This window comes from Pimephales promelas, chromosome 15 (genome assembly GCF_988280905.1).
Source record: "Pimephales promelas chromosome 15, fPimPro1.hap1.1, whole genome shotgun sequence".
Classification (NCBI taxonomy): domain Eukaryota; kingdom Metazoa; phylum Chordata; class Actinopteri; order Cypriniformes; family Leuciscidae; genus Pimephales; species Pimephales promelas.
This window is the reverse complement of record NC_142783.1, coordinates 12,939,600-12,963,622: the sequence shown is the minus strand read 5'-3', so window position 1 is coordinate 12,963,622 and position 24,023 is coordinate 12,939,600. Positions and strand designations below refer to the sequence as shown.

The 24,023-nt window shown below is 37.7% G+C and overlaps 3 protein-coding genes across 3 annotated transcripts in view; 2 read left to right on the top strand and 1 right to left on the bottom strand.

The window, feature by feature from the left end:
- Positions 1 to 11,641, top strand: part of ttc6 (tetratricopeptide repeat domain 6) — a 45,946-nt gene extending 34,305 nt beyond the window's left edge. Inside the window, exons 28-32 of the mRNA XM_039673825.2 lie at positions 602 to 812; positions 2,885 to 3,037; positions 3,315 to 3,488; positions 3,587 to 3,812; positions 11,448 to 11,641. Coding sequence (XP_039529759.2) covers positions 602 to 812; positions 2,885 to 3,037; positions 3,315 to 3,488; positions 3,587 to 3,812; positions 11,448 to 11,578 — 895 coding nt within the window. The 3' untranslated portion in view covers positions 11,579 to 11,641. The remainder of the gene's footprint in view (positions 1 to 601; positions 813 to 2,884; positions 3,038 to 3,314; positions 3,489 to 3,586; positions 3,813 to 11,447) is intronic.
- Positions 11,642 to 16,860: 5,219 nt separating this feature from the next.
- sstr1a (somatostatin receptor 1a) lies at positions 16,861 to 19,977 on the top strand. Its single transcript, XM_039673814.2, has one exon. The coding sequence runs from the start codon at positions 17,170 to 17,172 to the stop codon at positions 18,271 to 18,273; it is 1,104 nt and encodes a 367-aa protein (XP_039529748.1). The 5' UTR covers positions 16,861 to 17,169; the 3' UTR covers positions 18,274 to 19,977.
- A 1,751-nt stretch (positions 19,978 to 21,728) lies between these two features.
- clec14a (C-type lectin domain containing 14A) lies at positions 21,729 to 23,322 on the bottom strand. The gene has a single exon (XM_039673801.2). It carries the CDS (start codon positions 23,223 to 23,225, stop codon positions 22,092 to 22,094), a length of 1,134 nt encoding a protein of 377 aa, XP_039529735.2. The 5' UTR covers positions 23,226 to 23,322; the 3' UTR covers positions 21,729 to 22,091.
- Between the last annotated feature and the right edge of the window lie 701 nt (positions 23,323 to 24,023).

The following is a 24,023-nucleotide window of genomic DNA, read 5'->3' as shown; positions in this document are numbered from 1 at the left end:
GAAAAAGGTTCTATATGGAACCTTTTGGGTTCATTCATTATCATTTGTTTTGTCCTTTCCGGATTAAAAATGTCATATTATTGACAAACATCAAGACCCTAAATTGTATTTATAAATGCATGTGAATGATCACAAAATTCAAGATATGGGGGTTAGAAAATGTATATATTTATATCATTTTATGTAGTTAATCAATATCACACGAAGAATGCCATTTCAGTTCTTCTCCTCCAAAAATCAGCATGATTAAAATGTGATATTACGTTACTGCAACAGTTTAATAAACAATAATTTAATTGCAACTACAAAATGTTGCAGGATAATGTAATATATGAATGAATAATAGCCTATAAAGAACCTTTGTGCCAAAAGGGTTCTTTCTTGTCATTATATAAAAGGTTATTTGGAGTTGAGTAAAGAATCCTATGCTTCATGTATAGAACCCCAATGAACCCTTTTTTCTAAGAGTGTGCATTAGAGAGGTCGTTTTTACAGACTGTTCAAGGCAAAGTTCACAATTAAACAGACAACTATTAATGTGCAAACAGAATTAGGACACATCATTAAGTGAAATAATCTGCTTCATGTCTCTGTTTTCAAGGCTCGGCCAGTTACACGAAGCTGTACAGGCTTATAGCAAAGCTATAAGACTTGATCCCTTCTTGCAGGATTCTCATGTGGGCAGAGGCAAAGTTTTCATGGATTATGGGGACAATAACGGCAGGAAAAAAGCCCAAAAGGACTTCCTCTCAGCCCTGCATCTCAATCCACTCTGCTTGAGTGCCCGCATTTGCCTGGCATACAACTTGCAGGTAGTTTAAAAATAATTGCCTTGCTGCTTTTTATTTCTCACAGGTTGATCTTTCATAGCTTTACTGACTTAGAGAAGTTCCCAACTGTTTCATTTAAGCATCTGTTTTATTCATGCTTCTAAAACAAATTAAAAAACTATGAAAATGACATGGATAGCAGAGCTCTGATAATTTGCTCTTGGGAGAATCTGAGATCACTGGATTTTGAATGTAGACTTATATTTTGGCAAATCTGACCACAGTTTTATTCTCGTTTGAATCTTTAGAGGAAACAAGATTTATTTTTCCCATCTAAACATTCTAGAAGCAAGGGATTTAAGCAGTCTCCTTTTAACCTCATTGATATCTATGTGACACAACTGAGACAGTAGACATAAAACATTATGTATACATTTATGGGCAACATAAAACATTTGCATGGTACTGCTAATGCATTATAAATAACATACGTTGCAGTTGAATTTAGTAGTGTGCAAAGATCAGGCATTAGGCAAGGCAAGTTTATTTATATAGCACATTTCATACACTATGGCAATTCAAAGTGCTTTACATACAAAGGAATACAAATTATCACAAAATAAAAGCAAAGAAAATTAAAACAGTTATTCAAAATGCTTTTCTGAATTAAAATAAGGAATTAAAATAATCTAAAATAATCCAATTACTATGGGCATAGTTGCACATGAATCACAAATAAAATCTCTCTGTTGTGTCACATAGACATCATTGAGGTTAAAAGGAGACTGCTTAAATCTCCTGCTTTTGGGATGTTTCTCCGGATGGGAAAAACAGTTATCTTGTCTCCTCTAAAGATACAGAAGAGACTACAACTGTGCTCAGATTTGCCAGGATATAACAGTCTGCAAATGGCCATTCAAAGTGCTTTGCGTAGAAAATAAGCACAAAATAAAAGCAAGTGAAATGAAAACAGTTGTAAAAGGAATTAAAAGAGATAAAGTAAAATTAAAGTAATTAAAAAGACGATACACAGAATAAACTTCAATGCCGGTGTATCTTATTTTGCTCTCTTACCCAATTCTCAGTGTCATCTGAGTTCAGTTTATAATCAAAAGGAAGAAACAGTGCAGTCAGTCAGACGTACAGCGGAGAGTTATAAAAAGATCTAAAAGGGATAAACTGGCAAAACACTGGTGTATCATATTTTGTACAGCTGCTTGTTAAACTGTGAGATTATCCCATGCATGTGGATTGTACTGTCTGTGGTGATCTTTCGATGCACCTAAAAAATTTAGCTGATGTGATTTTAATGATCTGAGTGATCTGTTTGGTTTAATGAGCATGTCTGCAATCTATTGAGGTCCCAGGCCATTGAGTGACTTATGTACCAGTAATAATACTTTAAATTCAATCCTAAATGTAACTGGGACTAGGAGACTTGGGATGTCTGAAGTTTTTCAGATGCAGCAATATATACATTACTCAACGATTATACAATTTTGGCTTGTAATACACATAATCATAATTATGAAAAGAAAGCTGAATCACAAGAAAGGAATTATAACTTCATTAGTTTTAAAACGGATCAGTCAGAGAATTATTTAAATATTTTGCACAATCATTCTCGTTGGTCTACTTCAAAGCTTGAAATCTAAATGACAAACAATTCTATATTATAAACGTCTTCTTAAGCATCTATGCTTAATAAATCCTATCTGTAACCTTGGAAATCTTAATCTCCACAAGTCTCCCGAGGCATGGCTTCTCGTCTATTCAATTTCACACAAAAGAAGACCATTGTTTGACTCATCTGGCAAGTTTGGTATCTTTAATCTGTATGCAGTCTCCGACTTTGTTCTTCAATATTCATTTTAACCTTTCTCTATTAAATGTGGAAGTACCAATGGCCGATGCCCAGAGACAAACCACAGAAGATTAGGTTAACAGTAGGATATAAACAAGGATATATCTCATTCCTATTGGTATTCATCCTGGCCCTCATTATCTGTCTCTTCTCTGCGCCTCTGAGAGAAAGGTATCTTCCAGACAGGCTGTTGCCTCTCGAGTCTATTGATTTCCACTAAGCCATGTCAATATCTTATCCTCTGTGGCAGGTTTTGGGATTCTTCCAGAGAGCCTGGAATCAGTTCACTGTGGCTATAGAGGTAAACCCTAAAAACTGGGCTGCGTATGAAGGCAGAGCTGTCACCAGTCTACAGATGGACAACATGTTTGCAGCCCTGCAGGATATAAACTCTGCTATAAAGGTTGTTTTGGAGAATGATTTCTTCCTGTATGTTTATTTCTTTTTTTTAGCTATGTTATAGTGTATGTATTATATATATATTCATATTATAATTTATATTAAGCAAGGATGCATTAAATTAATCAAAAGTGACAGAAAATATATTTATAATGATACAAATATATTATTTATTAATTTATGTTTTACAAAAATGTCTTGGTCATTTTTTCCCCATTTCATTAAAAATTAATTTAGCATTTTTGAGTGAATCATTTCTTTTATTTCTTCGACCTTTTTAGTTTAACCCTCTCGCAGAACAGCTCTTCACAAACCGAGGTCTGATCCAACAGTTCATGGGGGATAAATCTAGTGCCATGAAGGACTACCAGACCGCCATCAGCCTCAACCCAGAATATGCTCTCGCTTACTTCAATGCTGCCAACCTCTTCTTTTACAACGGACAGTTTGAGCAGGTAAAACCCCAGGCAGTTCACTACTGACACTCTATTCTCTTTAGACTCTCCAATCGAGAATTATTTAGTGAGACTGTTTTTTTTCTTCTGGGACACAGGCATGTGAGTTCTACAGCCGAGCTTTTGAGCTGGACCCCTCAGATGAGTCTGTCATCCTGAACCGAGCCATCACTCACGCTCTGTTGCGGAAGGTCACAGAATCCCTGCAGGATTTCAATGAGGCTCTCTGCCTTAACCCGCAATCTGCACATGCCTACTTTAACCGAGCCAACCTATACTGCTCTCTCAGACAGTTCCAATCAGCCGAGAGGGACCTTACACAAGGTGAGCTGTAGGAGGTTGAGTTCACTGACACTTCCTATCATATTATAGAAAGTCATACATCATTATGTCCCCTCAAGTCTACTTAAAGGAGAACTCCGGCGAACAATGAACCTTTGGTCTAATAAAACATCGGTACATAGTCAACCGTTCTCTGAGATTTGTTTTCATGATAATCGATTGTAAAGAGTTTTATCTCTAAAAACTGTTTAGCGTATAATGCTAGTACTGGGGGCATTGACTAAGTAAAAGAAATCGCTAGTTTATACCACTAATAAGGCTCAAAATAGCCCCACACTCACACAGTAACATAATGAGGCTCCATACATGCAAAACGAAGCATTGAGAACTTTGTAAGTGTACAGACCGTTTAATAAGAAGATACTTTATGAAGACAGTTCACTTCGCGTATACAGACAGCAGCCATCTTAAAAAATAGTCTCGATAAGTCGATCCCCGAACGACGTGCTGAGTGATCTGAGCTGTATGAAGTTCACCGAACTTCTGAACTGTATGAACCGCTTTCGGGGATCGACTTATCGAGACTATTTTTTAAGATGGCTGCTGTCTGTATACACGAAGTGAACTGTCTTCATAAAGTATCTTCTTATTAAACGGTCTGTACACTTACAAAGTTCCCAATGCTTCGTTTTGCATGTATGGAGCCTCAGTATGTTTCTGTGTTAGTGTGGGGCTATTTTGAGCCTTGTTAGTGGTATAAACTAGCGATTTCTTTTACTTAGTCAATGCCCCCAGTACTAGCATTATACGCTAAACAGTTTTTAGAGATAAATCTCTTTACATTCGATTATCAAGAAAACAAATCTCAGAGAACGATTGACTAGGCACCGATGTTTTATTAGACCAAAGGTTCATTGTTCGCCGGAGTTCTCCTTTAAAGGATTAGTTCACTTTTGAAAAAACTTTTCCTGATAATTTACTCACCCCCATGTCATCCAAGATGTCCATGTCTTTTTTTCCTCAGTCGAAAAGAAATTAAGGTTTTTGATGAAAACATTCCAGGATTTTCTCCATATAATGGACTTCAATGGGTACCAAACGGTTCAAGGTCCAAATGAGAGTTTCAGTGCAGCTTCAAAGGGCTTTAAACGACACCAGACGATGAATAAGGGTCTTATCATGCGAAACAATCGGTTATTTCAAAACTTATTCCAAAAATTTTACTTTTCTAAGGACAAATGCTAGCCTTGCTCTATTCTGTGAGGCACGTTTGTAACGTAATACGTAATTATGTTCAAAAGGTCACGGGCCACGTAGCCGGAAGTACAGAATCAAAATCGTCCGACATCGTTGTTTTACCTTTTAATTCCTTTTTTTGTAAACGGCGTTTGAGTTAGTTTTCACGTTCAACCTATGCGTTCAACTTGTAAACACTGACTCTGTGCTTCCGGCTACGTCGCCCGTGACCTTTTGAACATAATTACGTATTACGTGACGTTACGAACGCGCCTCACAGAATAGAGCAAGGCTAGCATTTGTCCTTAGAAAAGTTACATTTTTGGAATAAGTTTTGAAATAACCGATTTCGCATGATAAGATCCTTATTCATCATCTGGTGTTGTTTAAAGACATTTGAAGCTGCATCTAAAACTGTTATTAACTGTCTTTTGGACCTTGGATGTGTTTGGTTCCCATGTAAGTCCATTATATGGAGAAAAATCCTGGAATGTTTTCATCAAAAACCTTAATTTCTTTTCGACTGAGGAAAGAAAGACGTGGACATCTTGGATGACATGGGGGTGAGTAAATTATCAGCAAAAGTTTTTTCAAAAGTGAACTAATCCTTTAATCAACTGATGTACTTCAAGCGAAATTGAAGATGAACTGGTGTGAGATAGTTTTGAACAAAATCAGGGCAAAACAAATTTAGTTTGTAATTGTTTAGTTAGAAAAAGCTTGTCAAAGAACTTTCAGAAAAAGTTCACTTTGGCTGGTAAACACCTTCAAACTACCAATGATTCATGGCGATTATGTAAAAGGTAGGTGTGGCTAAGTGGCTCCACCTTCTTTGACATGGAAACCTTCTCCGGTTCATTTCTTTGGCTCAGTCCATCGATGTCAAATACAAGTAAAAACACAGAACACACTGGAAAGCCACTTTTATATTACAAATTGTAGTAATTCACATTGAAAGCAACACTGACACTTTTTTCATGTTTTATACTGTAAAGCTGCTTGCTTCAAAGCAATCTATTATATAAATTAACGTGACTTAAATTAAGTGCTCAATTGCAGAGTTTGTGCAGACATATCCACGTGGTCATGTTCATATTCTTTCTTAATTTCCTACATTTTTGCTGTGTTTTTATTTATTTTTTTTGTTATTGAGAGGAAAGCATGCAGCACACATTTGCATATTCATCTAAACGCCGCTCTCAGCAGCGTGGGCGGATGTCAGAATGTTTGATAACAGTATACTGCTGCTCAGGTATTCCAGACTTCTTTTTACTCCTAAGCGGAGAATGAAAAAGAACTTTGGTGTAAGTATATTGGGGCCTTTATAATGTCAGTCTACTTGCCTTAGCTCCTTTCAAAACGGTAATTCCAGTGGTACTGGTGGATTTCCGCAGGAGATTCGAGCATGTCTTTGCGCCATTACGTTACATCTGTACACATAAAGAAGAAGTCTTGGCTAGTTGGCTATATTGTGCACGAGGATGTTGGAGGTGGAGGATTTATAGCCTTTTCTCACAGCACTTGATTTAATTACAATGATCAATTTAGTGGTGGATCCAGAAAGGTTCAAATGACAATCTCCTGTGACAACAGATTCACCCGCTGTAAAAAAAAAAAAAAAACTTTATTCGGACTTCGGAGAGTCACGCAATGCTGATGTTGTTAACATTAATAATTTGAGAACAAAGTATAATTTGCACGGTTTGACGTGATATGATCGTTAGATTTAATTAGCGCAATTTACTGCAATGGTTTTTTCCTTAGTTGGTCAGAACAAAAGTGGATGTTGCTTGTTCAGATAACATTTTCTGGTGAAAATCCTTATGTTGGTCATACTTCCAAAAAGTAGAATCTGTGTTTCCGAATGACCGTCCCCACACCGGCGCGGTGACTGACTGCCGCACATTCTCCTCAAAACATTGGATTCATCCGCGTAGTGCCATGCCGAGGCACAACTCACGTAAAGTTGATAATTCAGCGAATAACTGCAATTGCAGATTTCGAACAGAGATGGCGACAGAGGAAAAACTACGGACTGCAGCTTTAAGTTATCATCTCGACTCAATCGGGTTCAGTTGCGCTTACCTGTCGAGAATGCAGTGATGGACAGCTGTCTTATGTCATTCGACTGCTGTTTGGATTTTATATGATTTCTCATAATGGTGGTGATATTATAATAACTCTGTATCATTAATTAATTTGATTAAAAGTAATTCCATTTTGTACGATTATTTTCATCCGTAATTCCAAACTTCGTGAGCTCCACAGCACCACACAGTGCATTTAATTATAAATGCTAGTTAGTGTTTGGGATTTATTATGGATTCTCCTACCCTATCTCACGTCCAATTCGTACGAATTCGTACGAGTGATTAAAAAGTGGCTAATTCGTACTAATTTGTACGACCTCACTCATACGAATTCATACGATTTGTCTAAACCCACGTGATGGTTAGGTTTAAGGACGGGGTCAGGGGTAGGTCATTCGTACGAATTCATACGAATTGGCCAATTCGTAAAATATGTAAGATTTAGCAAAATCGTACTAATTTGTACGAGTGAGGTCGTATGAATTGTTACGAATTAGCCACCTGGTAAAATTGGTACGAATTCCCGTGAGATTGGGTTGGATTCTCAGCATTTACGGCGAGCAAAGCAACAATAAAATTCTAATAATATTTTATTTTTCAAATAATAATTACAGATCAAATATTTGTGCACACCCCTAGTACACTCTGCTCTGGTGTATCAAATCAAGCACTCGGTGGTAATCACAGCTAAACTGTCTGACCAATCAGGTGTTTGTCATGAGAAGTGAATACCACAAAAGAGCTGTGGTTTGCAGACAGTTATAAGAGTTGATGTTACAAATTCATTTTTTGAATATACTTTGTAAACTAATTGTCCTTATAGCTCAGAGAGGTTTATTTTCCTTCAATACGTTTTATTTATTGGTCTAATTCTGGTTTCTCTTTCTAATAAACCTTGCATTAGGTTAGTTACTCTAATTATCTTGTGCTTCATTCCCACTTTTCTTTTGCATTGATGAGTTATTACAAACTAAGACTGTTTAGTTGTGATATCTTACAAGGTGTCTCCGATGTAACGGTTAAAACTTGAAGTGGCGATTAGGTCTTAATGTATGTAAGGGGTCTTAAGGTATTAAATTTAATTCCATGATTCCTGTCTGTTGTAAGGATAGTCCACTGATGGCAAGTTTGTAGAGAACCCAAGTGCAGTTTATTTATGTGCAAACATATAAAATGCATGACATGAACTCAAAACATAAATGTGGACGCTTACGAACAGTGGTAACAGGAAACAATATTTGACAAAGACACATGGCAAACATGAGGGCTTAAATACACAAGGACTAATGACTAGACAAGGGACACCTGTGAACAATGAACCAATGACAACACAGAACACATGGCTGGCTCATGAGAGGCAGCGGACATTTTTGGACAAAACTCTGGCGTGGTGGCGGTCATCTTGGCCGAGTTGTGTGTGCTACCCACACACTCAAAATAGGAGGAGTGCTGTATCTTGCGGCTCCTCCTCCGCAATAGTAAATGAGGAATCGCTCAATAACAGGGCATAGTCTATATATTGTGCAAAAGACCAATGAATTTCCCCTCCAGGCAGCTGGGAGCAAACTGGCTCATTCAAAACCAACCTTAAAAATGACCTTGAGGGCCACATCATTAAAGTCCTGCAGGTGAGAGTTTTCACAAAACTTCACCTGTAAAATCTGACATTGTTCTTACTAAGAATTTTTTTTTTGTTAGCTTTACTTAATGTCCAATAATTTGTCGAACTTCAAATTTCTTAGTAATCTGTACTGTTTGCATGCTATGCCTTCGTTACACAGAAAAACCTTGTAAACATTACTTGACTGGTTTGAGTACCATTTTGCCCAAAAACAAATAACGATAGCAAATAAAATTGTAATGGTAAAATAAAGCCAAAAATAGTAAAACAAAGAAATTAATTTATTCATGCCGCAATGCACTCTGGGAGTACACTTCCTCGGATAACAGAATTAAGTTGGCAAAACTTAAACGGATTAAGTAAAAATAACTTTATGGAATTAAGTTACAGTAACTTAATTTTATTATAAAGCTTGTTGCCTTAATTTCATTAAAGGTATAGCGGAGGATCTTTCCGAATTTTAGAGAAGACCCGCCCTCTCCAATTTTTAAAAAAAATGCACATGGACAAACACAACACTCTTGCTCCCGAGAGTGAACGTCTATTGCGCCTTACACAATTATGTTGCAAATTATAAACTAACTCAAAAACATTCATAAAAAAGACAACATGTCAAATGCCCTTCCGTGTTTTATTTACTTATTATACTGATCGATTGAGTGACCGAGGACTCAAGACATGATATGTTGCAACCCTGTATCACACGAAATACGTTCTGAGGAAACTATTTTGCAAATCGCCTTATAATCGCAAATAGCCTTACGTAGCATATCACCAGAATGATTGACACTTAGGTGAACCAATAGTATAGACTACCCACCCGGAAAAAGAAAATCCTCCGCTATACCTTTAAGTAAACTGAACTAATTGGTTTTTACAGTGCATGGTCTCCTTGACGGAGTCGTAGGAGACAAACTGCTCGGTTCATGGTTGTAGGTCACTGTATGGTCCCAAGGATGGTCCAATGAAGGCAAGTTCGTAGAAAACCCAAGTGCAGTTTATTTACAGAACATCATCAAGCATAAATCAAAGGCAGGACATGGCATGAACCTCAAACATAAACGTGGACATGACGGTTATCAACTCTGGTAACAGGAAACAATATTTGACAAAGACATTATGGCAAACATGAGGGCTGAAATACACAAGGACTAATGACTAGACAAGGGACACCTGTGAACAATGAACCAATGACAACACAGAACAGGCTGGATTACATGACTGACATGAGACCGGAACATGAAACAAAACCAAATCGAGACACCTGTATATACTCTGTTATTCTTATTTAATCCTTCCTTGCTGAATGAAAGTATTCATTTCTTTTTTCTTTTTTTTTTTACTGACCCCAAACTTTTAAATGGTAATGCATATGTTGTTATCAGTGCTTATCCTTTTTGTTATCAGTGCTTATTATTTTTATCATCTACTCCTTTTCGGGATTTTCTTTTCTATCATTCACATGGCTATATTTTTTAGCATTATTTGAATTAATGGTATATCTTTCCTCTTTTCTCCGTGGTATAATTTCATTTGCAACCACCCCTATACGGCACACAAAAAGAAAGCAAACAGTGGTTGGTCAGTCAAACCAGGCAGTTCTTGGCCTAAACAAGCTGACTTTAAACTAAAAGTCCAAACACTGACTACATGCCACTATATGTGAGCAATCTTTACTGAGTGAGTGACTGAGTATGAGTCTGAGTGTGTGAGGCAGATGGATGCTTTCAGTGCACACCTTCACACACGAGAGGACCAGAGCAGGATGGGTCTGACCACATGGCTGCCTGAGGAAAAACAAACAAAAAAAACAAAACAAAAAAAAACAATGAAAACAAATGCAGCAGCCATGTCCCTTTACTTCTGTATAACAAGAGACAGGTGGTTACTATGGTTACAGTGTAAACTAATTATAGATTTCCTCTTGGTAGGCTGCACATTTATGTAGTCCAACGCAAGGATGTGCAAGCATTTCTGATGAAAAACCAGAGGTTCTTAGAGTCCATTCCTAAATCCCTCTGTCTGCGGCAGAAACAGGTGGGATTTTAGGAAACAGATGGCCCTCGGTATCTGATGAGTGTGTTCTCTGTGAATGGAGTAATCACTTACTATTTCAGCATGCCGTTTCAAACAATCTAATTTAGTTAGCTGTAAATAGACACATTGAACACTTATCCTGTAAGCCCTAAAAATTAGTTTTTATACTTTACCTCACTCGAATCAAGGCTATTGAAGCAAAATAACATCTGTAAAGGTACCAGCCGAGTGATGGTAATTTATGCTAATGAAGATGGCAAATTGCTCGCAAATCGTCCCTCTTGTGTGAACTAAAAAGTATGTCCTCTTCGTTCTCTTTTGCCTGATGTTTTGAATAAAATGTGTGTAGAAAAGAGAAAATCCAAGGCACTCTTCTTCAAAATTATTTAAAAAGCCTTTATTTTTCTGGCTAGTTCATAATAGAAAAGTAAAAGACATGGGGAGAAGCAACCCACGCGTTGCGGTGTAAACAGCCTTTTGAGACTGTAAACACTGTGTGTTGTGCGGTAGCCTAATATTAATGTCATTCTCTTGGTGAGAAGAATAATGCTGAGAGACTGAACAAAGATGTTGTGGTGAAGACGACACAAATAATGGTACACCTCAGTGTAAACAGGAGATGGGTTGATAGAAGCTGAGAGTGTTATTTTGCTCTAACACATCTGTCTGTGTGTGTGTGTGTGTTTCTTGTAGCTCTAATGCTGCAGCCTGGAGATGCTCTTCTCTATAAGCTTCGGGCTGATGTCCGGGGTCGTCTGGGGTGGACGAAGCAGGCGCTCGAGGACTACAGGAAGGCATTGGAACTTCAGGACTCGGAGTCGTAAACAAAATGAGCTAATGCAACACATTTTGCCTTAACTTAATTTCATTGCATGCAGTCAGTTAAATTTTTTTTAAATAAAACTACATTAAAATACTGGCCATATAACTGAAGGTGTTGAAATCCATCATCCAGCCAAGTATTATAATTCTAAACTTATATGGATACTCCACTTTTTTAGAAATAGGCCCATTTTACCACTCCCCCTGAGTTAAACTGTTGAGTTTTACCGTTTTCGAATCCATTCAGCCGATTTTCTGATATTTAGAAGAATATCAGTAACCAGACAGTTTCTGGTCTCATTGACTACCATAGTATATATTTTTTCCTACTATGGTAGACAATGAGATCAGAAACTGTCTGGTTACTGATATTCTTCTAAATATCAGAAAATCGTCTGAATGGATTTGAAAATAGTAAAACTCAACTGTTTAACTCTGGGGGAGTGGTAAAATGAGCCTATTTCCAAAAAAAGTGGAGTATCCCTTTAAAACATAATTATTTCTTTATTTCTTGTGCTCCAGAGAAATAGTAAATATTTAGTAAAAAGCCAAAAATAATAATGTTTTCGATAATTTTCTGGTATTAAATTAATTTTATGCATTCAAAATATTACTCCATTTAATTAATATTTAAACTGTATTTTTTTTTTGGAGTGAATAAGGCAGCTATTAGAACTTTAACCTTGGTTATTTTTATGCAGAAACTTGTTATAATAATACATTATTTTGTTCAAAAGTTTTGGTATTAAATGGTAATATTATGAAATATTGTTACATTTTTTTTTCACACAGACTGGATTTTTTACTCCAGTCTTCAGTGTCACGTGATTCTTCAGAAATCATTCTGATTTGCTGATTTGGTGTACAAATATTAATTACTTTTACTTTTTTATTAATTAAAAGTATTAAATTATTTCAAAAAATCTTTTGAATGGTATAATTTCATAATGGCATAAATATAGTATTGTTGTTATTGTTGTCATGATCAGAAATATTAACACCCTTGGAGAAAATTTTCATTTATGACAGAAATGTTTTTCTCCAAAACACGTTGGCCATAACTTTTGGCGCCCTTTTATTTTTTTCAACCTCCTTTTGTCAAGATGACAGCTCTAAGTCTTCTCCTATAATGTCCGATGATTTTGGAGAACAAAAGATCAGAGATCATTCCTCCATACAGAATCTCCCCAGATTCTTCAGATTCCCAGATCCATGTGTGCGGTGCTTCTCTTCAGTTCACCCGACTCATTTTCTAAAGGTTTCAGTTCAGGGGACTGGGATGGCCATTGCAGAAACTTCATTTTGACACATTTTTGTGTTGATTTTGATGTTTGTTTTGGATCATTGTCCTGGTGGAAGATCCAACCACGGTCCATTATAAGATTTCTAGCAGAGGCCGTCGGGTTGATTTTTTTTATCAGTTGGTATTTGCTAGAATCTATGAGACCATGTATCTGAACAAGATGTCCTGGTCCTCCAGCAAATAAATAAGCCCACAACATTACAGATCCAGCAGTATATTTAACTGTGGGCATCGGGTTCTCTCTTTTTTTTATCCCTGTTTACCCCACACTCATCTTAAAACCAGGTCCCTTTTGAAGTTCCAGTCGTGTCTGACAACTAAATATGCTGGAGTGTGTTTTTGGATGAGCGAGTAGGTTTTTTCTTGAAACCCTCCAAACAGTTTGAGATGATGTAGGGGATGAAGTTTTTTTTCTGACCCCAATACTCATCCAATGTCTGCAATTCTCCATCTGTGATCCTTGGAGAGTCTTTGGCCACTCAAACTCTCCTCCTCGCCGTGCTTTAGGACGATAATGACACACGTCCTCTTCCAGGCAGATTCGTAACAGCTTTAGTTCTTAATTATTGCCCTTGATGGTCGAAATGGGGATTTCCGATGATGCTTTAGCTATTTTCTTGCAATCACTTTGTATTTTGTGAAGCTCGGCAATCTTTTGCTGCACATCACAACTATATTATTTGGTTTTATTTATTGTGATGGATGATTAAGGGAATTTGGCCTATGACAGTCATGGCTAGACAGTTTCATATTCCCAGTCACCCTGGTGTACTAAACATTTAAATATGAATTGGAATATACTTTAGAGATAGTTTACTCATAAGATTTTCTATGGGTGCCAATAATTGTGGCCAACGTGTTTTGGAGAAAAATATTTATTTCATAATGTGATTTTCCCCCCAATTTAGATTAGTTTTACTTCAATGAAAGGTTAGATTTGTTTGTGAATGTTTTGAAAAAAAAAAAAGACCAAAAGGATAAACAATGCAGATTTACCAAGAGTGCCAATAATTGACCATGTCTTAGCTTAGGTTCTGGACTGCATATGAGCTGCGTTTCGTTTTGTTTTGTCAACTAAAGTACCTGCAGATTCTCATTCATGTCAGTAGCAGATGGTCAGCGGGTTCATGCAGTAACCAACCTTCATGGACTTCATGCAGTTCTGGTCTCTGGTCAAACATCTATTATAACATAGTTTTTGACCAATTTACATGTTGTTTGTGAATGCTCTCATTTAATCAGAATAATTTGATCATCAATGGAGAGTTTGAGTCAGAACTTTGACTAAATTATTAGCAGAAGTTTAATATTGAGGATTTAGAACAAACTAACTAGAATTCTACATATTTATTAAGTGACAAACAATGTGAAACAATGAATAATCAATTGATTTTATTAAGCCACTGACTAAAGTTCAACTAATTAAGGTCCTAACAGCTGGATCTAATGTCTGAAATCCTATTTGAAGCATTCAGGTCACCTTATATGACACTCGACAGAAACACTGGTCTTAACTAGATAGATAGAAAGAAAACACCTGCTGAATGATCTGGCTCCTCTCCAGTTCAGGAAGAGAGAGATAGAAGAGGCTCAGAGAGAAGAGTGTGAAGACAGCCATCTGCTCCTCACATGTTGTGCTCTGACTGAGCTCATTACTTTTCAAGGACAACACAAGTGTCCATCTGTGAGGAAAAAAAATGAGGTATCACTCAAATTCTCACAAAAGTGTTTCAGAATGTTCTGTTGCTATCGTCCTGTTTTCAAGGTGCAAGCATTTTGAAATGGACTGTCTTGAAAAAGGATCAAATTATTTCAGCGTGAAATAGTTATTTGAGTCTGACACGGTCTTCCTTTACGAATGGGATCTAGTTGACTATTAACTTTGCTTTCAAGCGACATCTTGCCTTTCTGTTTCTATGTATTTCTGAGATCTAAACAGATTTCTGTATTTCTCAGTTTTCTTTGTCTAAAAATGGACAAGACTTAGGTTATTGGTTCACCCTGCCAGCTATGTAAAGCTGGGTCTTTAACTTAAAATGTGGCTCTAATTTAGAGTTTCAAAAAATTTTTAGATTTTAGAACTTTTGATCCTCATATCCAGAATACTGTCAAAACATCTTTAGAAAATTTGCTAGACTAAGTCCTTGTCATTTCCTGTGGCTGAAAAGTGAATTAACACTATTTTCTTGCATTGATTATTGCACCGCTCTACTGGCCGGGCTTTCATAAGCTACTCTAATCAAATTACAGTTTGTTACTCACCACTTACTTATGGAATTTATTCGATAACATTTTTTTTTGTATTGCATATTTAATGTATATATTATGTCTTTATAAATGCTTTAATAATGTTGTATTGTTTTCTTTTTTCTTATTTTATGTGAAGCGCCTTGAGATGTAACTTAAGGCGCTATAGAAAACAAAATGTGTTGTTATTATTATTATACCAGTAACTCAACAACCAAGGTCTGCAGAAGAGCATCTCTGAATTCCCAACACGTTCAGCCTTCAATCAGATGGACTACAGGAAAGAACAGGAAACTGAGGCTACAAATGCATTGGGTCACCAAAATTGGACAGAAGGAGACTGGAAAAAAAGCTTCCTGGTCTGGTGAGTCCAGATTTCTGATGTGGCATTCAGATAGGTTAGTATTTGGCTTAAATAACATGAAAGCATGGATCCACCCTTACTGTATCAATGGTTCAGGCTGCTGCTGGTGGTGTAATGGTGTCAGGGATACTTTCTTGGCATACTTTGGGCACTTTAGTGCCAATTGAGCACCATTTAAACTCCACAGCCTACCAGAGTATTGTTGCTAACAATGTCCATCCCTTTATGATCACAGTGTGACATCTCCTGAGGGATACTTCCAGCAGGATAACTTGACATGTCACAACGCTTAAATCATCTCAAACTAGTTTCTTGAACATGGCAATGAATTCACTAATCTCAAGTGGCCTCCAAATATAAAAAATTAAAATCGACACTTCACTTCTATGGATTTGCAGTACAGATGAAAAGATCTAAATATGAATAAAAGTGTCATACACACATTCAGAGTTGATGTTATGTGGATCTGAAATAGTTTTTTCCCCTCTAGTCCCTCGAAAAGCATTAAATTTCACTGCAGCTGGATTGTGTTCTTTAGATTTGGATCCATCACTAGGTGGTGCCAGAAATAAGCACAGATAAGCTTTCTCTTCACACTCAGGTTGCTTTGTTGTTATTTTAAGGCATATTGTCCAATATAGGAAGAGTGTATTAAGAATATGGTAACAATCACAAAATATGCTCATATCAGGGTTCCCATGGATAACTCCAGACTCAAATACTGAGCCTTTCATTTGTTCAGTGGACCTTATGTAAAACCTCTTGCTTTGTCATAGGCTGAACAATGTGTTTTATTCAATTTTGGAGGGAAAGGGCATTAAGACGAGCTATGAATTTTAAACAGCTGGTGTGGAAACTAAGCCTTCCTGTTTTTGACACTGTAAACTGAGCATTAACTGCAGTTTGTCTGCACTGGGAAAGAAAATTGGGTGCATAAACAATTTTCTCTCCGAAATTGCTAGTAAATTTCGCTAATAATTACAATGTATTGGCAAGTATCATTTAAACATGCCATTTTCTTGTAAGACATAATCCTTTTTTTTTTTTTTTTGAGTGACTGCATGAGCATAGGTTGAGTTTTTAATAAATATTATCCTAAACATAAATATGGTTATTTCCAGGGTGCAGTTACAGTGTTACGTGCCAGGTCTGGAAATCTCCTTATTCTCAGACCAAAACGATTAATTTTACTTTTACGCATTTGAAGATGTCACTAATAATAATAAAAACGAAGGCAAAAAGAAGAAAAAAAGTTCGTCCCTATTATACTAATGAACACAAAGCTTTCAAAAAATTTTTAAATTCAACTTAGACAACAGGAAAGACAAAAGATAGTTAGAATTTTTTTTATTTGATAGACCTAATGGAAATCGCTTTTTCTTTCTTTTTTTTTTATCATTGTGCATTTATTCGGACATTGAAAAGAAGGTCTAGATGTCGTCAGGCAACTATTTCTGTTTCTCAGACACGCTGTCAAACGCACCAGCACCCGATGGCGTCATGTTTCACGCGTGACGTCTGTGGATGTGATGCATGTGGATGTGAAGTAACTGTCCATGGTGCTGAAGCCGCCGCAGCGTCGGGATGCGCGTTCCGGAGTCGCGAGGCGTCAATGCGCGCATCTTTTGAGCTCGTGTTTCTATACTTTACATCCATAGCAGACTCAAAACAGTGTCGGAATGCTGCTCAACGACACCTTCAAGAACCTGGAGGATGGTTTATATCTGTTAAACTCCTCCAGCAACGAGACGCATAGCGCGGATTCTCACGGCAGCAGCGCGATCTTCATCTCCTTCATCTATTCCGTGGTGTGTCTGGTGGGACTCTGTGGGAACTCGATGGTGATTTATGTGATCTTTAGGTATGCAAAGATGAAAACTGCGACCAACATCTACATTTTGAACTTGGCGATCGCGGATGAGTTACTCATGTTAAGTGTGCCCTTCTTAGTCACCTCTTCTTTACTTCATCACTGGCCCTTTGGTTCGCTCCTGTGTCGTTTGGTTTTAAGTGTTGATGCCATCAACATGTTCACCAGCATCTATTGTCTCACCGTGTTGAGTATTGACCGCTACATCTCCGTGGTGCATCCCATCAAAGCGGCGCGGTACCGGAGACCCACCATCGCCAAAATGGTCAACTTAGGAGTCTGGATGTTCTCCATCCTGGTCATCCTGCCCATCATCATCTTCTCCACCACTGCACCCAACTCTGACGGATCGGTGGCTTGCAACATGCAGATGCCGGAGCCTGAGCGTCAGTGGATGGCTGTGTTTGTGATCTACGCCTTTCTGATGGGCTTTCTCTTCCCGGTCATTGCCATATGCATGTGCTACATCCTCATCATAGTGAAGATGCGGGTGGTCGCGCTGAAAGCGGGCTGGCAGCAGCGCAAAAAGTCCGAGAGGAAGATCACACTGATGGTGATGATGGTGGTGACAGTGTTCGTGATTTGCTGGATGCCTTTTCACATCGTGCAGCTGGTGAGCGTGTTCGTCCAGCAGCACAATGCCACTCTCAGTCAGCTGGCTGTGATTTTGGGATATGCCAACAGCTGTGCCAACCCCATACTGTACGGATTCCTGTCGGACAACTTCAGACGCTCCTTCCAGCGGATTTTATGCCTCCGATGGTGGGAGAACGCCACGGAGGAGCCCATAGATTACTATGCCACGGCTCTGAAGAGTCGAGGATACAGTGTGGATGACTTTCAGCCGGACAATCTGGAATCGGACAGCACGTACAGGAACGGCACCTGCACATCCAGAACTACGACTATGTAGGATTCTGTATTGCAGCATGAAACTTTTGTTGTTATCTGTTGTCATTTGAATATTTTTTTTTTTGTATTGGTAAGACTTATAAATAACTTTAATTATATACATTATTTGATCATGTAATGCTTAGTCAGAAGTGAATGTGCATTTGCTATGAATGCGCATGAAATTTCAGATAAACATTCAGGGGTCGGGAACCGTTTTTGACCAAAGATTTTTTTTTTTTTTATCCTGGTTAATGCATTTTTTCCAAATATAGCATTTATATATATACTCAGATGGTAACTCCCAGTGAAAGCCCTGCACAATTAATTCCATATTGCAACTTGTTTATTGTTTGTTGCATATTTATTTGTTTTCAGTAATGGACCTAATAAATGTACTATTGAAATGGTGAGTGCGCAAATATGAAAATATACAACAAATATGCAATAAACTATTTGCAATATAGAATTAATTGTGCATGGCTTTCACTGGGTGTTTCCGAGTCTTACAAATCCTCTTCTTCTTCTTGTGAGTGAGTGAGTGAGTGAGTGAGTGAGTGAGTGAGTGAGTGAGTGAGTGAGTGAGTGCTACGTGAATACTCGAATACTCACACAGGTGGGCGTTTTTTTGACACATGCTGTGGGTAGGCTAGGTTACTATTCTTGTCCATGTTCGGCTCGGAGCGCGCGCTGAAATCATCCTGTCAGTTGCAGAAAAGTCTTGGCACAGCACCAGTTTCAATAAAATGATATGTTTCAGTCCAGTCACTGATAGCCTATTTATACATTTTCGCTGCGGTTCTAATAGTTTCCACCTTTACCACTAACACGCTTTGCTTGAATCTGAGTGCAGGAGCTCTATATGAGTGTTATTGTGACACTCGGACCCCACTGCACACGCACTGTTGCCTACAACTTCAAAAATATTATTAGCCTATTCTAAAATTTTCTTTTCAATAACTTCGGTAGGTAGCCTACAACATAGGAATTGTAATTGGTTGTGTTTTTTTTTCTGCAGAAAGCTGAATTGATGTGAACTGATCTCTATTGATGTGTCCAATTTTTTTATTGATCATTTATTGGGAAATTGTGGCTCCCATATCGGGTAGGTTCCCGACCGCTGCATATGTTGACTTATGAATGAAAGTTATTAGACAGTATGTCGATATGGAAATAATGTGTGACGCTCAGATAAAAAAAAGAAAAGAAATATCTACAGCCAAATATTTTGATGCTATTTGAAATGGAATAAAACGGAGGGGGATTTAGTGTGCACTCTCAGTGTATTATGTGATCAAACCTGATTTGTATTTTCTGAAGGATAGGATAGGCTCGCAAAGCAGGAACAAAACAATGCTATAGTTTTCGGGTTTTATGTTTTGGTTCTGTTGAATGAAATCAGAGCCGCTTTGCTTTGTCATGACACTCAGCCAAAAGTATGCAAATATATGAAGGAAAGTCAGAAGACTAATCAAAATGCAGTATGCAAATATGAAGTTTTGAATCCAGTTCTATCAGTGTTTGGTCAGTGAACGTTTTTCACCATTTAATGCTATTTTTTTGTTGTTGTTAAAGTGTTAAGTTGACCAAAAAAAATTAAAAAAAGAGTAGGCTATACTCTTTTATATATAATAAGATATTCTACAATGAACCTGTGCCATGAAGAGTTCAGATGCAAAAGCCTCTAAATGCCATTTGAAATTTTCGTCTAAAATGACAATTTTTATCAAGCTTTTATATTTAAGTTCAGTAATTTCACTTAAATGACAATTAATAGGTAATCTTCATTGCCATTTAAGTGAAATCACTGAACTTAAATATACAAGCTTGATAAAAATTACATTTTAGAAGAAAATTTCAAATGGCACTTAGAGGCTTTTGCATCTGAACTCTTCATATATAGCCTATATATATATGGCACAGGTTCATTGTAGAATATTTTATGTGAAACCATTGTATGAGAAGGTTTGGTAAGTTCACTAAACCTAAATGTTATATGTTTGACTGTAAGCCTGATCCTGACAGTGACCGTGAGGTCAGATCTGATCTGAAGCCTGTGAGAAACGTTTCCATTGACTGTTGTACTTCTGTTTGTGCCTCTGAAGGGAATATGTCTAATACAAGGCTATGGCTAATCCTTAGTGTAATTCATTTCACCCACAATGTGTGTATTTATTCAATTATGCTTATATTTTTTACAAAAAAGATGATATAGCCTACTAGCCCGTTTCACCTTTTCAAAAAATATTAATTATTATAGCATAGGCTATATACTGTATATATATATATATATATATATATATATATATATATATATATATATTGTTAAAGGTACACTCAGTCAGTACCCTTTCTCTTAAAATCTAAAAACAAGACTAGTAGCCTACTATTTACAAATATATTTAAAATGATCAAAAAATGCTAAAAAAAAAAAAAAAAAAAAAAAAGGCTATACATTCAAGCCGATTGCCTACGTCTGAAAAAATAGCCTACGTCTGCCTCTGAAATCGCATATCTTGAGTAGGCAGGCTACATATTTTGAATAAATAATTAGCCTACTTCGCGACTCCTAACATGATGTTCTCCGTAGTATAGGTGTGTGTAGCCTAGTACTGTATTAATGTAATCTGGACGTATTATTCGTCATGTTGTGACCTACCAGTCATTTGTGTCGCTTCACTGCTAATGCATAATCTCGATAGAAGTAGCCAAGTAGGTCATCTGGGTACTTTTTAACTACTCTTTTAAGTAGCCTACTGTGAATTCGGAATAATTTTGTCACATAGTAGCCTAATGTTAGGAAAACATTTACATTATGGGCTATAGTATAGAAAACATTATAGGCTATAGTAGGGAAGTATGCAGTTTCGGATGCAACCACTGAGTGCCCCATTAAAGCTGCTGTAAGTGATTTCAGCGCCCCTAGCGGCACTAAATGGAGTTGAAAATATTTAACCTGACTCACGAACTCCCTGAGCATGTAGTCACAGAAACAAATTTGATCTTTCAGGACACCTATTTCAGCTAGATCTGTCAGAAATAGAGACATGTACGTGTGGTACTATTAAAAAGAGAAAACAAATTACAGCAGCTTAAAGTAACACCCGTTTATTTAACTCCTCAGGTAAAAAGCAAAACTTTCATGTTGTGAACCGTAATATTTAATTAGAAAGCAGATCCAATGACAGTTTTATCACAATATCTTCAGTAACACTTTACAATAAGGTTCCATTTGTTAACATGACATAACAAATAGGCTACTTTTTTCAAATTGGTTAATGGTAATTTCAACATTTTCTATTAATTAAAATCAAAATATGTATTTTCAATGGACCTGAGTTAACATGTATAACAATTATTATTATTATTATTATTTTACATTTAAAAAAATGTAATATGGAACAAATATATTGCTCATCTTTTAATGTTAGTTATGTATGTGTTTGTGTGATTAAATGAACAGAGACAACATCAAAACAGGATGAAAAGCTGAACCGGCTAACGTTTTTAATCTTCTTACCACATATATACAATTCTTACATCTCCACAGGTGCATTTAAAAACAAACTAAAGAGTAAACAAAGACAGAGTACGCTTCTCATAAAATCTAATTACCAACTCTGTGGCCTAGGATTAATCCACATCAGCATAAAGACCCTGATTTCAACCGTGAGAGTAAAACAGACGGAATGGCAAAAGAAATTTAAAGGCAGTAATTGTACAGCGCTCTTGTGACTCTAGACCACACAGTTCTGAGTGAGGAAAATCTTCCGGTAAGCACCCTGATCGGTCTGAAGGTATCACACTGAATTATATTTCACAGTTTGCAGTCTTTTCCACTTAAGTTTCCTCTTTGTCATTCACCTTCTCCATGGAGTTGGAACCATTCAGAGCCACAGCCTCCGCCTTCCTCCGGGACAGTTTTGTGGTCCTCCTCCTGATGCAGCCTTTCACGATGGCCGCTACGATCACCAGCAGCACGATGAAAATCAGCAGCGCTATAATCACAGGTACTATGATTTTTGAAACGTCTCCAACGCTCTCCTCAATGTGTACATCTGTCTCATTCGTCCTGACATCATCAGGCAGAGACGTAGGTTGAGTCAGCAAAGATTTGCCCCTGTTAACGTTTGAATAGTCATTTCTTGTCAGATCAGTGGTGGGCGGCTTTGATCCATCACAATCATCCATGTCATTGTCCGAACATGCACATTTGTAGGAGCCGTCTGTGTTCAGGCATCTGTGTGTGCATGGTTTGGATTCTTCGCATTCGTTTACATCCACACAGTATCCGGATGCATCCCTCCTATAGCCTTTGTTGCACTCCAGGCAGAGTTGCGATGTATCCATGTTTTGGTTGCCTAACACAGTCCAAACTAGATCTTTTGAGCATTTTAATGTGAAATTGGCACCAGAAGCACAATGAACATAACATGTGTCCTTATCGTTTGAGTAGTCGATTATGTCATGTGTGCCTAATATATCTGGTCGACGGCACGCCACCGTAGCGTTTCGTTTACAAATGAAAGAATGTTCCTGTCTGCAGGTGGTCTCGACAAACCCATTGCTTGTTGCAGCAGTTTCAGCATATTTCACTGAAAGCAGCCCACAACGAAGTTCTAAGCAAGTATTTGAAGGTTCTGTCTCCCACAATTTAACATCGGACTGAGTGCTGCTGTCTACCGTCCAGTAGAATCCTTTAAGAGGCAAATCTTTCCTATAACAGTCACCTTTATTCTTCTGTAGTCCAATCCAGAACGACGTGGCAGTTTTGTCATTCTTGTCCCAGATTGTTTTCAGAATCTCTGCCATTTCCTCTTCTTTCGGAACGTTGGTCAGGAAGCTTCCAGGTAGGCAATGACTCTGAGCAGTACTGAATGAGAGTTTGTTCAAATAAACAGTGTAGGATGATTTAGGCAAGCAACATGCCATGTTGAGAAAGCTCATAAGATATAATCCCGTCCAGAACTCCATGTCTAGACCTCCCTGCCTGAATGCTCTCTGGCTGGAACTAAATGACAATGTCTGCTTTTCCCCCTGGCTTTCTTAGCTGCCCTTGTAAGGTCCTCCCAAGACAACAAGCACAGGAAGTCTGTTCAGCCTTGATACAGCCTTTCACTTCCTCCTGGGTGGTGGTGCTGCCGAAGCATAACAATCGCAACTATGAACAAAATCGGTTGCTGGTGAAACTAAAGCTTCCATAATACACAATCCCACATCCAGACTCCCACAGCAGAGTGATAGATGAGCTCAGGCCAACAGGAAAAATCTATGTTTCTTGGCACAGGTCTGTTACACTGTTCATTCATCCACACCCATCACCTTCTTGATGGTTTGAGGTTCACAACTATCTAGCCTAGCAGGCTGTTTGTGCCGCATAAAGATAAGTGTAACATTGAACAAGGACTTTTCCTATTTATTTAACTTGTTTATTGTGTCTGTAATCCTTTGACAAAACTACTCTGGGGAGAAAAAAAATTCCCGGAAGCATGGCTCATTGCATTGGGGAATGCTCTTTACAGTAGTACTATACCTTTGTTTACATGTCACACTCAACACTGTCCGACTCAAATGTGTGTTGATTGACCTCAGCGTGTGTTTTCAAGAACTCACATGGGACTAATGCGGTGTTGAGTGTCCCATGACTAACACAGTATTATTCTCTCCTTCCAACAGGCCGCTTCATGAAAGACCAGCAGATGCTTCCTGGAGGAAATGTCAATGAATCGCAGGAAGTGAGGTTGCAGGAGCACTCGATTTTCTGTTCTACAA